At 41.4% G+C, this 14,861-nt stretch overlaps 1 protein-coding gene across 1 annotated transcript; it reads left to right on the forward strand.

The window, feature by feature from the left end:
• The first annotated feature begins 210 nt into the window (after positions 1-210).
• On the forward strand, positions 211-14,056 carry LOC117505646 (PR domain zinc finger protein 12-like). Its single transcript, XM_034165219.1, has 6 exons — positions 211-359; positions 3,076-3,140; positions 3,584-3,708; positions 5,782-5,937; positions 10,496-10,610; positions 13,445-14,056. Exons 3-6 carry the CDS (start codon positions 3,700-3,702, stop codon positions 13,930-13,932), a joined length of 768 nt encoding a protein of 255 aa, XP_034021110.1. The 5' UTR covers positions 211-359; positions 3,076-3,140; positions 3,584-3,699; the 3' UTR covers positions 13,933-14,056.
• Positions 14,057-14,861: the final 805 nt, after the last annotated feature.

The raw sequence follows: 14,861 nt of genomic DNA on the forward strand, positions 1-14,861 counted from the left end.
TTTTTCTCTTTTAAATTGATTTTACTTTTGAAAAGAAGAAGAATCGGTCCGGTGGACTTTTTCCAGTTTGGGGGCTTTTTCTTGGGGACTCGGCGGTTCCTCGGTGGGTTCCGGCCTCGGACCTGTCATGGGTTCGGTTCTCCCCGGAGCGGCACTCGGCCTCAAGGCGGGATTCAAGCCGCAGCACGCGCCGCTCTCCCTGGCTGACATCATCACGTCGGACATCCTGCACAGCTTCCTGTACGGCCGCTGGCGGCACGTGCTCGGCGACCAGCTGCAGCACGAGGAGCGCGGGGCCGCCGGCGCGAGCCCGAAGACCGCCTTCACCGCCGAGGTCCTCGCGCAGTCCTTCTCCGGAGGTCAGTGACGTCAGACCGCTGGCCGACTCGCTGTGTGTCGTCATAATCAAAGACTGTGTTTCGGTGTCGGTTTTTAAAACGTCACGGCGGCAGATGCGGGATGAAGCGGCATGGAGAAAAGAACCGAGAACCTTCCGACCTGGTAACAAGCGCACGAACCCGTGTTCGCTTTTTAAAAGAAACGTTTAAAACGAAAACCGTAAGTTTGTGACGAAACTGAAATTATTTAAACTGCCGTCAAAATACGACAATATTTTAATATTTATTTAAATTATTCAGTATTATTTATTTATTTAGACAATTTTTTTAAAACGCAATTTATTCAATTTGTTACTCGGTTTTATTATGATTTTTGTGACATCAGGTCTCATCAACCAGTTGAATCGGGTCCGGATCGGATCTGCTCCGCGACTCCGAGCGCAAAAAATGGAAAAGCCCGAAGAACCTTTTATTGTGTCAAATTAATTTAGTTTTTTTTCTGTTCGTTTCAGACATTTTTAAACAATTTTATTTATTTTATTTTTTTTTTCAAACAAACATTTTCAAGGTTTTTGTGAATTAATCTGATCTAAATGATGCCAGCTGCGTGTCGCGGCCTTTTTATCCCCTGACAGTTATTTTTTTTCCTCGTCGATTCTTAATAAATTCGTTGGAGTTGTGGTAAAATTCGTTCGACAGAATCCACATGAACCTGGTCCCCGGAACCTGCTCTTCTGATCATTTATTTTTCTGTCTTTGCTAAATTCGGATCATTTGAGCGCGTTTGTTTCACTCTGGAGTCGCATCTTAAAACCGATTCTGACGGAGAGATTTGAACAATTTATTATAAAAAAAATGCTTCAGTTTAAAATAAAAGGTCACATCTTCATATTCACGCAGATTTAATTTGTTTCCGAATTCGTTCATTCATTAAAGCTGCAGATAATTTCGTTTTTGAAAATCAAAACACTTTGTCCTCAGGAAAGTGAAAGATTGAAAATTCGCCTACATGTTCGTCCTTTTGTAACCAGCCTATAATAATAATAATAATAACAACGGACTAATTTGTCTCCAGGTGTCCGGTTCATTCTCGGCGTGCGTCTGGATTTGGGTCCAAACCACTTGTGTGTATAATCTTTGCAGCTCAACATGCGGCTTCGTGCGGCCGAAGAAAACAAAATCAATGTATTTTTTCAGCGAACGTACTGACTTAATATTAACGGATTTAAAGAGGCGTCATCTGGATAAAATTCCATCTCCTGGAATGCTGACAGGTTTGATCCAGATCACTGGATCCATTTTTAAGAAACTGACTGAAATTTTGTTCAGCCTTAAATGTTTTATTATTATGTAGCTAATTAGTCCTGATCAACACCAAAAAGTTTTTTTCGTCTTGATAAACTTCTGTCATATCTGGCGAAAACCTTTCCTGTCGGCGCGTGCGCACACACACACACACACTCCCCTGTGAGGTGATAACCTTTAGTTTATGTAAAATAAATCTCATTAAATATTCAATCAAAACGTTTTTCACTACAGCTCTCCTCAACTGATCAAAGAAAATCTTTTACAGATGATTTTTTTAATGTTATGATTTACAACAAATAGACACAAAAAAATCCTGAAATGTTCAAACGTTTTTAATTCTGATCAGCTCCAGTTAAAAAATAATAATAATAATCTGGATCCACAGATCTGCTGTAGGGGAAAAAAGAAATAACCAGCAGCAGGTTTTGAAGTAGGGGAGAGCGGGCTGTGCATCACGCTTTGTCTCGTTGGAGGATACAGATCAAACCCAGTCATCATCTCCAACGTGGCGCTGCTCGGGCTCCGTGGACGTGTGTTATGTAATTTATGGATTTTTAAACTATGTTGGTGACTTTAATGTGGGAGTAAGAGCGCTAGTGTTAAAGTAACACAAAAGTGTCTCTTCTGTCCACTCAGGCAGCATAGCACTCAGGGGACAGGGTGGGTTCGCATCCCGCCCGGTCCTTTCACGTGTTCTCCCGTGTTGGTATGCGTTCCCTTCACATGCTTCGACTTCAAAAATCATTCAGATTCGTTGAACTGGAGATTTTAAACTGACCGTGAGCGTGGGTGTGGATCAGCCCAGTCTCATGTGGGACTGGACTGATATTTGTCCTGTCAACACTGTCAGTGTTAAAGTTGACACTGAAAAGAGTGAACATATGGAGACCCATTCTGGTGTCAGTTTAACACCAGAAAGAGTGTTTCACATCAGGATTAAAGTGGTTTAAACTAACTGAGCACTGAGTGAGCACCTGTGCCGGTGCAGGTGGAACCACCCTCCAGAGGGCGCTATTAAGATTGTTTTGTGTGTTTCTCAAATCTAGAAAACAAAACACAGCACATTTAAAGAAAACAAGTTGTAAATAGGATCAGCTCATCCCTGGTCCAGACTATAGTCTTTATCACTGGTTTGAATACCTGGACTCTGGACAGGCGGACTGATGGGCGTGGTCACACAAGCTAAATCGTCCGCCTGTCAGTAACGGTCATTTAAATGAGATTTTGGTGAATCTGTCCCAAACAGTTTTTGATTAAACCCATCAGAAAGTTGGTACAGTTTGATCCGGAAAAGAATCTGGGTTCTTGTCCAGGTGCAGATATGTGTTAACATCTAAAGTCCGTCTGTTTACAATAATAAAAGAAAGTTTGCATGAGAATTCTCAGCTTGACTTTGAAAGTGAAGATAAATGTTTGTGTTTTGTCTCAGAGGTCCAGAACTGTCCAGTCTGGTTTTGCCGAGTGAAGTGATCATCGCTCAGAGCTCCGTCCCAGGTAAAACCAACCTTTACAGACGACACACTGCTTTACTGAGCTCACATTGTGAGTAACAACTGAGACAATTTTTTTTTTTTGTCAACCAAAAGTCGATAAAGTTCCGCAGCATCCTAGATTCATGACAGCAAGAAACATGATATTTCAGCGGTGTGATGCAGTGTTTTTTTTTTTGTTTGTTTGTTTTTTTTTACTGTCGCCCTGAAATGATGAAGATCGTGACCACAACAATTACAATGGTCACTTTTTATGTTGTGAAGTTGAACACAGATGCAGGCAAACAATGCCGTCTATAACAGTGGTGCAGCGCTTTGGTGATGTTAACAATCCATTTTTATTGTTGTCATAAATGCTGGCGTATCGTTGGCATTGGTAGGGGCAGTGTGTTGTTTTGAAGTGGCGTGTTGGTGGTGTTAACAGTGACGTGTTATTTTTTGTTTCAGGAGAAGGTTGGGTATTTTCTCCAAAGCCTGGATCAAATCAGGAACAGAGATGGGCCCGTTTCACCGGACGCCTGATTTCACCTGAACACATCGACATCTACAAGAACAACAACCTGATGTGGGAGGTCGGCTGCTTCCTTTATTCCTGCTGCTTTTGTTCCTGATCGCTCAGTCAGCGATCCGGCGTCTGCTCGTTAGCGTTCCTCAGACCATCACTTCAGATGATTCTGAGGGAAAATGTCTCAAATTAAAAGATATTTCCAACAATCTCTCAAATCATTTTATGTCAAATTTAGTTTCTTTATTCTGTCCAATTTACATACAAAAAATGTTGGTAAAGCACTTTTTAAAAAGTAAAATATAATCAGTAAATTCTGATGATCTTTAATTTGTTCAGATTAAAGTGAGTTTATGATGTTTTCAGCCTTTGCAGTGTCTTTTAAAATAAGGATTAAATTAATAAAAATGTGGTTTAGTTTGCAGTGTCATTTATTGTTTTCACACATGTTCTCTGAGCGTATTTGTGAGATTTATTCTGACACAAGCTGCTCTCGCTGGGCAATCGATCTGTTATTGATCGCTTCAGTGTTCCTGCTTTCAAACAGTCAAACAGTATTTATTGTTTGTTGTTTTGGCTTCTCTCGTCAGAAACACTGATGGTGACATTTAATGTATTTTTGTGTCAGAATTTTCCAGTGTGAAGAAACGGAGTACCTCAGGGTTTGTCTCTGGGGCCACTCTTCTTCTCACATGGCCATAGGATTAAATTTCATTGTTACGGTGATGATATGGAGCTTCACATTTATCAAATCAAATCAGTTTTATTTATATAGCACCAAATCACAACAACAGTTGCCCCAAGGCGCTTTATATTGTAAGGTAAAAGCCAAACAATACTTACAGAAAAACCCCAACGGTCAAAACGACGCCCTGTGAGCAAGCACTTGGTGACAGTGTGAGGAAAAACACCCTTTTAACAGGAAGAAACCTCCAGCAGAACCAGGCTCAGGGAGGGGCAGTCTTCTGCTGGGACTGGTTGGGGCTGAGGGAGAGAACCAGGAAAAAGACATGCTGTGGAGGGGAGCAGAGATCAATCACTAATGATTAAATGCAGAGTGGTGCATACAGAGCAAAAAGAGAAAGAACACTCAGTGCATCATGGGAACCCCCCAGCAGTCTACGTCTATAGCAGCATAACTAAGGGATGGTTCAGGGTCACCTGATCCAGCCCTAACTATAAGCTTTAGCAAAAGGAAAGTTTTAAGCCTAATCTTAAAAGTAGAGAGGGTGTCTGTCTCCCTGATCCGAATTGGGAGCTGGTTCCACAGGAGAGGAGACTGAAAGCTGAAGGCTCTGCCTCCCATTCTACTCTTACAAACCCTAGGAACTACAAGTAAGCCTGCAGTCTGAGAGCAAAGCGCTCTATTGGGGTGATATGGTACTATGAGGTCCCTAAGATAAGAAGGGACCTGATTATTCAAAACCTTATAAGTAAGAAGAAGAATTTTAAATTCTATTCTAGAATTAACAGGAAGCCAATGAAGAGAGGCCAATATGGGTGAGATATGCTCTCTATTTATGAACATATGTTTACATACACCTTGACTAAAAACTTTCAAACTCTGCTTTCTCCTAATGCAAATGTTCAAATCATACAGAAATAATCATTTGGAAGGAATAATCAGGGATTTAATTCTGGAACCTTTAAAGAGGTCCTGTCCTGTGCACCAACAGCTTTTCCTGTATATTCGTTTTGTGAATTGTTCTATAATTTGTGTCTGTATCATGGCCCAAGCAGAGGGTCACCCTTTTGAGTCTGGTCTGGTTGAGGTTTCTTCCTCAGAGGGAGTTTTTTCTTACCACTGCTGCTCTGGGGGGTTAGTAAGGTTAGACTTTACTTGTGTGAAGCACCTTGAGGCGACTCTGTTGTGATTTGGCGCTATATAAATGAAAATAAATTGAAATTGAATTGAGGTGTCTATGTGCAGTTATGTGTGAACTGCAGAAAGAAGTTGGACATTTTATAGTTTTGACAGTTTTACACCTGACACCCTTTCTGATGTAGGTGCAGATGTGTGTGGAGAACGGGCACAGACGGTCTTGATCCAAAGATCTTCTGTTCAGGAGTCGAGCAAAGTAGCCGCTGTGAAGCTTTTGATGTCGTTGACCCATTTCCTGTTGTGTGTCCTGGTCTTCAGGTGTTTAACGAGGACGGGACCGTCAGGTATTTCATTGACGCCAGCCAGGAGGACCAGAGGAGCTGGATGACCTACATTAAGTGTGCGAGGAACGAGCAGGAGCAGAACCTGGAGGTGGTTCAGATCGGCAGCAGCATCTTCTACAAGGCGGTGGAGGTCAGTGAACGCCTCATCTTAGGGCTGCCGTCCTGTCAGTCAAACTCTGGGACGAGAACCCTGACGGTGCTGAACTGCACTTGGCTTTGTCTAAACTTAGTTTGTCTTCCTTTTTGCGTAATATCGTTACAAGTTATTTTGCATTTTTTACACAAAAGCGTACAAAGTTTGACTGCAGATGTAGTGGCAGTTAGACCAGAGCAGTGCAGCGTTTAAATGCCCGGAATCACCCGAAAGTGATATAACGTCCGAGTGACATAAGCTCCAGATGAAGCGCTCTGTGTGGACAGTGTCCTTGTCGTCTTTCAGTCACAGACTTTTAGTCCTGTTTTAAGCAGTTTGGTCCGAATTAGAAAATCCACTTATTGTTTTCTGAATACATACTGTATATAGGAGGAAGGTTTTTAATTTTTTGCCATATGAAAAAAATAAGTACAATTGAAACGCCGTCCAGTTAAAGTAAGACCCTTCGGCTGCTCCCTTGTTTTCACTTGGGGTTGCTACAGCAGATCCGAGGCGGGTCCGCATGTTGGTTTGGCACAAGTTTGACACTGGAGGCCCTTCCTGACAAAACTCCGCATTACACAGAGAAATGTGGCAGGGGTGGGGTTTGAACCGGGAACCTTCCTCACTGAAACTAAGCACACTAACCACTTGAACAGAGCTGTTGAATAGTTCAGTGGTAAGTGTTCGGATTTTAAAGCAGGAATTGGTTTATTCACTGCCACGGTCTATTTTTTTATTTCAGTAAATATAATAACTAAATAGAATTGTAATCTTCCTCCCAGAGACCCACAGTGGAAACAGGTTTTTATGTTTTACTGTGTTTCCTCGGCATGGTTGTTTTATGTATGTTATGTACATGTACTTTATTGCCAAATAAATCTGATCCAGTCTGATCTGGATCTGCTTCAGAGATGTTCTGAATGATACCCAAAGGCTTTGTCCCTTAATGTCGTACATTTCATCTCGGTTATCTTCTTGTATCCCCTAATTGTTACCACCAACTAGGAGGTCATCTGCTGCGGGTGTAACCCCCCCAAAAGAATAATCATTGATTTTAGTACCAAGAATTTACACGAAAAAAATCAAATCTGTTACTTAGGTCAACCACTAACTCTGCTGGTTACATAAGGCAATAAGATGGAGCATCAAGTCCGACCCCCATCAACGACGAGGGAGTAAAACCCGAGTCAGGCCCTTTAAGTGACAACCGCCCTTAATATAAATTAAAAAAATCAAAACATAAAATGAAACTGGGGTAGTATAATTAATGTTCCTTGTTTCTTTCAAATGTTTCTAAAGCACAGAGTGGGACAGCGCCCTCTGTTCTCAGGGTGATGACTTTTCCATGAACATTAAGAATGTCAATGAATGTATTTGCAAAGTTTGAACTTCAGCTGTCAAGCACACATTTAAGCAAGCTGTTATGATATACACGCAGACTTAGCACTGCAGATGCAATATTTGCTCTTAGAGTGATGATGGAGAGGTGTAGAGAAGGCCAGAAGGAATTGCATTGTTTGTTTGTTTTTTGTTGTTGTTTGTTTGTGGACTTAGCTAATGACAGAGTGCCAAGAGAAGAGTTGTGGTATTACATGAGAGTCTGGTGTGGCAGAGAAGTAAATGAGGGAGGTGCAGGATTTATCCAAGGATGGTTACCACAGAGAGTCTGGTCGGCTTCAGGTGTCTTGTTGAAGGAATGGATCAGATTAAATCTTATTCACATGAAGCACCTTGAAGTGACTGATGCTGTGATCCTCATGTTTGGAAAAATATTCAACTCAACCCGTTGTCCAGTCACCTTTGACCTTTACATGTACCATAAAGAGAACATTTCTGTCACTGTTGTTGAACAGATACAGTGGTAAATTAGATTTTGAAAATTGACAACTATGGACGGACAGACTGCGTGACACTACAGTTAGCTGTACGCACAGCACCTCGTGCACGTGGTGGAGCAACGGCTGTGGTTCAGTGGTTACGCTGAAAAAGTGTGGATGTCTTAGTTAAATTTAGTCCAAAGATGGTGTGACAGCGCCGTCGCCCACATCCCTACAGCTGCAATGTTACAAGTCACATGGGCCTCGTGGGGGCTAAGGAGGTGGTCCACATACGGGGCTGGAACTCCATGTAGACCTGCCAGCAGGTCTACTTTTATTATTATTTCCTTTTTTCAGGATTATTTTCTTCCATTAAATGTATACTGCAGCCTAGACCATACAAACTGGAGAGGTGCCACTTTCAGAACTAGTACGAAACCCTGCACACAACTCAGACACAAAAAAATCAAACAAATCCACCTATAGGGGGTGCTGTAGCAGCACAGTTGCATTTTGCCCTGTGACTCCCAAACTGTAGATCACACATTCAAGTGCCTTGTACAGACACGCTCACTGGCTAGGGCTGAGTCTCCTGAGTTAGGCCACACCCATTTCCGCCAAGATAGTTGTTTTTTTTTTCACAAATTAGCAAAATATGCATAACTGACTTTTTGAGGCGCCACCCAGACCACTGCTCTGATCAACACCAAACTCTGCACACAGAGTCTACTGGAGCTCAGATGCTTAAGTTATAAAAATGAGCTTGATGGGTGTTAACCTACCTGAGAAATAAAGGATGAACTTCCTGTTACAAACACATAGGTAGTTGAACTTACCTTTGTAACAGTAACCCTGATCTGCACAAAACACATGTGGTTGATGCAGAATAGTACAGAGAGGCATCCTGATTAAAATACTTTTGATTGGACACTAGGGGGCGCCATCAGCCTCTACAATTTTTATCTCAAAATTGGCTTATCACAATTGTACCAAATTTGACAGGGACAATCCTGGGATGGGTCTTACTTGAAGTGCATAAGTGCATCATGATCGTTGAAAGGGGGCATGGCCTATTGCATTTTAGATTAGAAAAGTGGATGTGGCTCACAACCTATCAAGATGAAATTTTCAGGGACAATACAGGCTGGCAGGAGGTAGGGCCACAGCAAAATTGACATTGACATTTTTTCTTAACTTTTGATAAGAACGCCAAAATACATGCACAATCAACATTCACACATCCACAGATTGGTTTGGAGTGTGACAAATCTTCTAATATATGCCACACCCATTTCAGTTTCTCAATTTTTTATGCAGCATTACAAAATATGTAAAACCTTTCAAATCCATCTCGTCATCACTTCGACTGACACCAATCTTTGCAAGTGAAATCTATGGACCATTAGGAGCTAAAGTTATTAAAATGCGCTTGGTAGGTCAGAGCTGTCAGCTTTACAAGCAGAACCTACTGCACGGAGCAGTCCAAACAGAAAATCTTGCATATCTTCCCAGTGTTACTTGACATAACCATGAAACTTTGCATAATGATACATATCCATGAGTAAAGGCTGTCTGCCTAATTTAGTGGGTGTAGGTCACTAGGGGGTGCAAGAATTAAAAAAGAAAAAAAAAAAAAAACATGCATCAAATATATTTAAGTTTACTTTGTTGTAACTGTGGATCACAGCCGGATACTATAGTCCCCCATGTTGGTCTACACACTCCAACATTTGAAATGTTGGGGTGAAATGAGTCACATGGCCCTGACGGGGGCTCAGGAGTCAGTCTGCATACAGGGCTTGGACCCCGTGTATACCTGATGGCAGGTCTAGTTTTATTTGTAATCATTTCTAGTATGGTTGGTAAGGTTAGACCTTACTTGTGTGAAATGCCTTGAGGCAGCTTTATTGTGATTTGACGCTATATAAATGAAATAAATTTAATTAAATTGACATTACCAATTAATGATCAATAGCATTACTATTGATTAATTATAAATGATTGTAATTAATAATAAAATTACTACAAGATTTAAAGGTTTAATTGCTCTCAAGATTCAATAAAAAATACAAGTAAGTCTAAAAAAAAAAGAGAGAGAGAAACTTCCAGTGAAGTAATTCAGTATTCCAAAATAAACCGAGCAACAACATTCATTTAGAATATTTCTAATTAAATGAAACTAGAGCTTTTATTAATAATTTATGGACATTGATTTCTCAGAAATTTAAATAAACCATAAATACAAATCAAACGAAACAAAAATAAAGTGTAAAATTTATGTCCAAATAACACAATTTTTTATGTTTCTCAATTAAAAACATAAGAAATGATGTTAATTGGACACATTCTGATGTACATATTTAAATCATGTAAATCCAACAGAGTCTTTTTTCACGTGTGACATTTTTTTGAGTTTAAACATGATAAACATGATGTGTATTAAGTGATTGAAACCATTTGGTTGATGCTTTAATGTTTTACTTTCAAACATTTCTTATTTCAGATAGAATTTATTTTTATGAATAATTCTCTTCCCATATTAATTATAAGAACTGGAAATTTACAAACTATAACAATTAAGAGGAATAATAATAATAATATAATAATTTTGGACTTTCAGGGATTTAATTGTATATTCCCAAACATGTTTGTCCTTCATTAACTGCGATGATGTAAATAAATAAATGTGCCTTGATGGTTATTTTCCCTCCATCTTTTCCATCTTTTGTCCTCAGACAATCCCACCAGATCAGGAGCTGCTGGTCTGGTACGGAAACTCCCACAATACCTTCCTGGGTATCCCAGGGATTCCTGGAGGAGACGACGAACAGGTCAAGAAGAATAAGAGCGGTAAAGATTTGATACGTTACTGTCCGCTGAAGTCGCCTTGTACTTCTGTCCGCGTGTTGTTTGTGCGTCGGGATTGTATCGGACACGCTATGATGCAAACTCCTGCACAGGAGCCTGACACGTTATGAAAGAATGTGATTTGAAACCCTATTTTGTGGCGGGTGTTTCCCTTCCACTGACCTGGCAGGACAGCCGTAGGCTCTGCCGGTTACTGCTGATAACTCAAGTTATCGTTAACATTAAGAGCATTTTAACTCCAGGCCAGCAGCAACTTGAATGAATGAATGAATGAATGAACTTCACTCAGAACACAATAAGGACTTTTATTGTGAAAGGTTAACACTGGTGCATAGAATCACATTAGCTAAAATTAGGGTGACTAATGGTGTAACATCAAAGTTAAACCCTGAGGAACACCTTTTACTGGGGATTCATTTAAAAACTGAAATTTGATGTGGCACATGACCTTTGAGTTAGTTAATTAGCGGTTAGCGCACATAGCAGTAATACAGCAAATTACAGGTCCGACTTAGAATGAAATTTAATTAAACTTACATTTGAAATGTCACATGGTTAAATGGGTGTAAAGTGTGTCATAAAGATACTAAACGTTTTTGGGGAATATGTTGGGTGTCGAAAGGAAATCTAAAAATATTCCAGAAGAAAAATCCTGTTGTGAAATGAAGGTTTTGCTTTTGGTGTTCTGCTTCAAATTTAATGGTCTCTGTTCAAGCCGAGAACAAAACCTTTTATTGATTTAGTAAAAAATATGAACATCGTCTTTTCTTCAGAGAATAAGTTCTTTTGTATATTGTTGCAGTGTACTTTCATTATTGCCATTTATTCTTTTATGAATGGAATTTCTATTGTTTAGGGTTATCATCAATTTCCCTGGTGGAACTCATGGAGGTAGTCAAACAACTCCGCAGTGGCAAGGCCCGGGGGTTGATGAGATCTGTCCAGAAATGCTGAAGGCTCTGGGTGTGGAGGGACTGTCTTGGATGAGACGTCTCTTCAAGATTGCATTGAGGACTGGGACAGTGCCTAAGGAGTGGCAAACTGGAGTGGTGGTCCCCATATTTAAAACTACAGGGGCATCACACTACTCAGCCACCCTGCTAAAATCTACTCCAAGGTGCTGGAAAGGAGGGTTTGGCTGATAGTCGAACCTCTGATTGAAGAGGAACAATGCGGGTTCCGTCCTGGTCATAGAACAACCGACTAGCTCTTTACTCTCACAAGGATCTTGGAGGGTGCCTGGGAGTATGCCCATGCAGTCTACATGTGTTTTGTGGACTTGGAGAAGGCATCTGATTGGGTACCCTGGGAGATACTGTGGGAGGTGTTGTGGGAGTATGGCGTGAGGGGGTCCCTTCTCGGGGCCATCCAATCTCTGTACTCACAAAGTGAGAGCTCTGTTCGGGTGCTCGACAGTAAGTCAGACTTGTTTCCAGTGGAGGTTGGCCTCCCGCCAGGGCTGCACTTTGTCACCAATCCTGTTTGTGATATTCACTGACAGGATATCGAGGCGTAGTCAGGGAGGAGGGTTTCCGGTTTGGTGGGCTCAGGGTCTCATCACTGCTTTTTGCAGATGACGTGGTCCTGTTGGCTTCATCAGACTGTGACCTCCAACACTCACTGTTCCAGGCACATCCATCTGGGAGGAGACCCCGGGGAAGACCCAGGACTAGGTGGAGAGGTTATATCTCCACACTGGCCTGGGAACACTTTGGGATCCACCAGTCAGAGGTGGTTAATGTGGTCCGGGAAAGGGAAGTCTGGGGTCCCCTGCTGGAGTTGTTGCCCCTGTGACTCAATACCAGATAAGTGGTTGAAGATGAGTGAGTGAGTGAATGAAGTCGCACATCCCAAACTAGTATAAAAAAATAACATAATAAAAAGTAACATACCACATTTTCTGGAAATGATACACAATAACGATTTTATCATATACCTATAAATGATAAATGTTGTATGGTTTTCTGAAGGGTGTAAAAAGCCATATTCATTGGTGAACAACTTGATAACGATTTTATCATATACAGTGGTCCCTCGTTTATCGCGGGAGTTACGTTCTAAAAATAACCCGCGATAGGCGAAATCCGCAAAGTAGTCAGTGTTATTTTTTACAATAATTATAGATGTTTTAAGGCTGTAAAACCCCTCACTACACACTTTATACACTTTTCTCAAACAGGCATTAACATTTTCTCACTTTTCTCTCCTGTGTAAACACTCAAAGTTCAAACCTGAGTAGAAAAAAAATAGAACGTTTTCCTATAAATAGTTATGATGGCTTTTAGAACTAATGAATTTAATTTTAATGATCAACCTACGAGGTTGGACACGTAAGAAATTATTAATAGTGACTCACCAGTAATTCACAGTTCCCCTGACTGCGCCACTTCGTCGTGGCGCCACTCCGCTGTCCGGATTGGCTGATTACTCGGGTGGTATGAAAAATATTACCCGTCCGCGAAAAGGGTGTATTGCTATTTATTCTTTAGTGTTTTATCCAATCATATTGGCGTGTCATTTATAGGTATATGATTAGTGCTTTTATTCCTGTGAAAGTCTGATATGAGTAATTATTGTAATTATTATTATGAATAACAAACTCATTATTTTTTAGTATATAAGTCACACCTAAGTATAAATTGCAGCACTTATTTAAAAAATGGGATTTATGATATACTCTGGAAAATATAGTAAATTTATTGCTGCTCCAACTACATGGGTGACAACATGGTATCCTCAGCAGAGCGAATGCAGAATATTAGCGGATTATTAGCGCAGGCTAACGGTCGGCCTGTCTGCTCTTTTCTTCCTCACAGATGAGTTCCACACTTGTGAAGGCCCTTCTAACTCCTCCTCATCTTCCTCCTCCTCTTCCTCGTCCTCCAGTCTTGGTCGGATGCGTTGCGTCATCTGCCACCGCGGCTTCAACTCCCGCAGTAATCTGCGCTCCCACATGCGCATCCACACTCTGGACAAACCTTTCGTCTGCCGCTTCTGCAACCGGCGCTTCAGCCAGTCCTCCACGCTCCGGAACCATGTACGGCTGCACACCGGCGAGCGCCCCTACAAATGTCACGTGTGCCAGTCTGCATACTCGCAGCTAGCTGGTCTGCGGGCACATCAGAAGAGCGCCAGGCACCGACCCGCCGGGGATGCAGGTGTGCCGGCGGGAAGTGTAGTGGTGATGGGAGGAGGAGGAGGCATGCACGGAGCTCACTCACCTCCTCCTCATCATCCACCGCAGCTGACGGCCGTGCCACACCCGGCCTCTCTGGTCCACCACATACCTACCATGGTGCTGTGAGGTGCGCCGGGTTGCGCCATCCACAGAGCACCAAATATTTGACTGAACTGGCTGTTGACGTCTGCCAATTACCCAGGTAGCCAACTCTATGGGCTAACTAAACATTTGTAAGTCAGGTTTAGTGTTTTGCTGCACAGGTCTGCCACTAGCCACCGTTACCACGCTGTGTTCGTCACGTGACCAACGACAGCTTTGGCATTCATGCCAAAGTCTGGTTCTGTTGGCTCAAACTTCCTGTTGCTTCTGTGCCTCATTTAAAACAATGTAAGTCATGTATTTAACTTCATGGCTACCTGGGTAACGCGTTCCAAACAGACAGTGACGTAGCGGCGTACAACTCTCGTAATAATTCATCATATTACCGTGAAATGATATGAACGTTGCATGATGAGATTGTGTTGCATCCCTTATAATTAAAACTATAACTCTGTGTCTTTGAGACGGTGTTACACTTTGGTTTGCATGTCAGTGGTTCTCTTTAAAAAGTTGTAATGCCAGTGTTGAATGGTATGGTATGGTTTGAGAATTATTTCAGAATGGCACACAAATGGCTCATTTAGTGGAACTGAGTGAGTTTGTGGTAGATTGTCCTCCAGGTCATCATCCATTCATTCTGGTCTCTTGCTGAGTGTTACCTTACCAGCTTCAGATTCCACTTCTGACCACAAAGTGTTCCGGTGCCCTGACACTAAATTTAAACCAGTTTTCTGTCTAAATGGCACTTTAGTCTCAAGGTTTGTGAATAAAAATTAATATTCAGAAATTATTTACACATACTTGATGATACTTTATTCAGTCTGTGGATTTTAGTTTAACTAAACTATCTGCTGAGTGTAAACACAGAAAACCAGCAGCATTAACGTCAGTCTACACATGTAATGTGTTCATGTTATTTACAGTACTTTATATTTCAATTACAACAAAATACC

The sequence above is a fragment of the Thalassophryne amazonica genome, unplaced genomic scaffold (assembly GCF_902500255.1).
Source record: "Thalassophryne amazonica unplaced genomic scaffold, fThaAma1.1, whole genome shotgun sequence".
NCBI lineage: Eukaryota > Metazoa > Chordata > Actinopteri > Batrachoidiformes > Batrachoididae > Thalassophryne > Thalassophryne amazonica.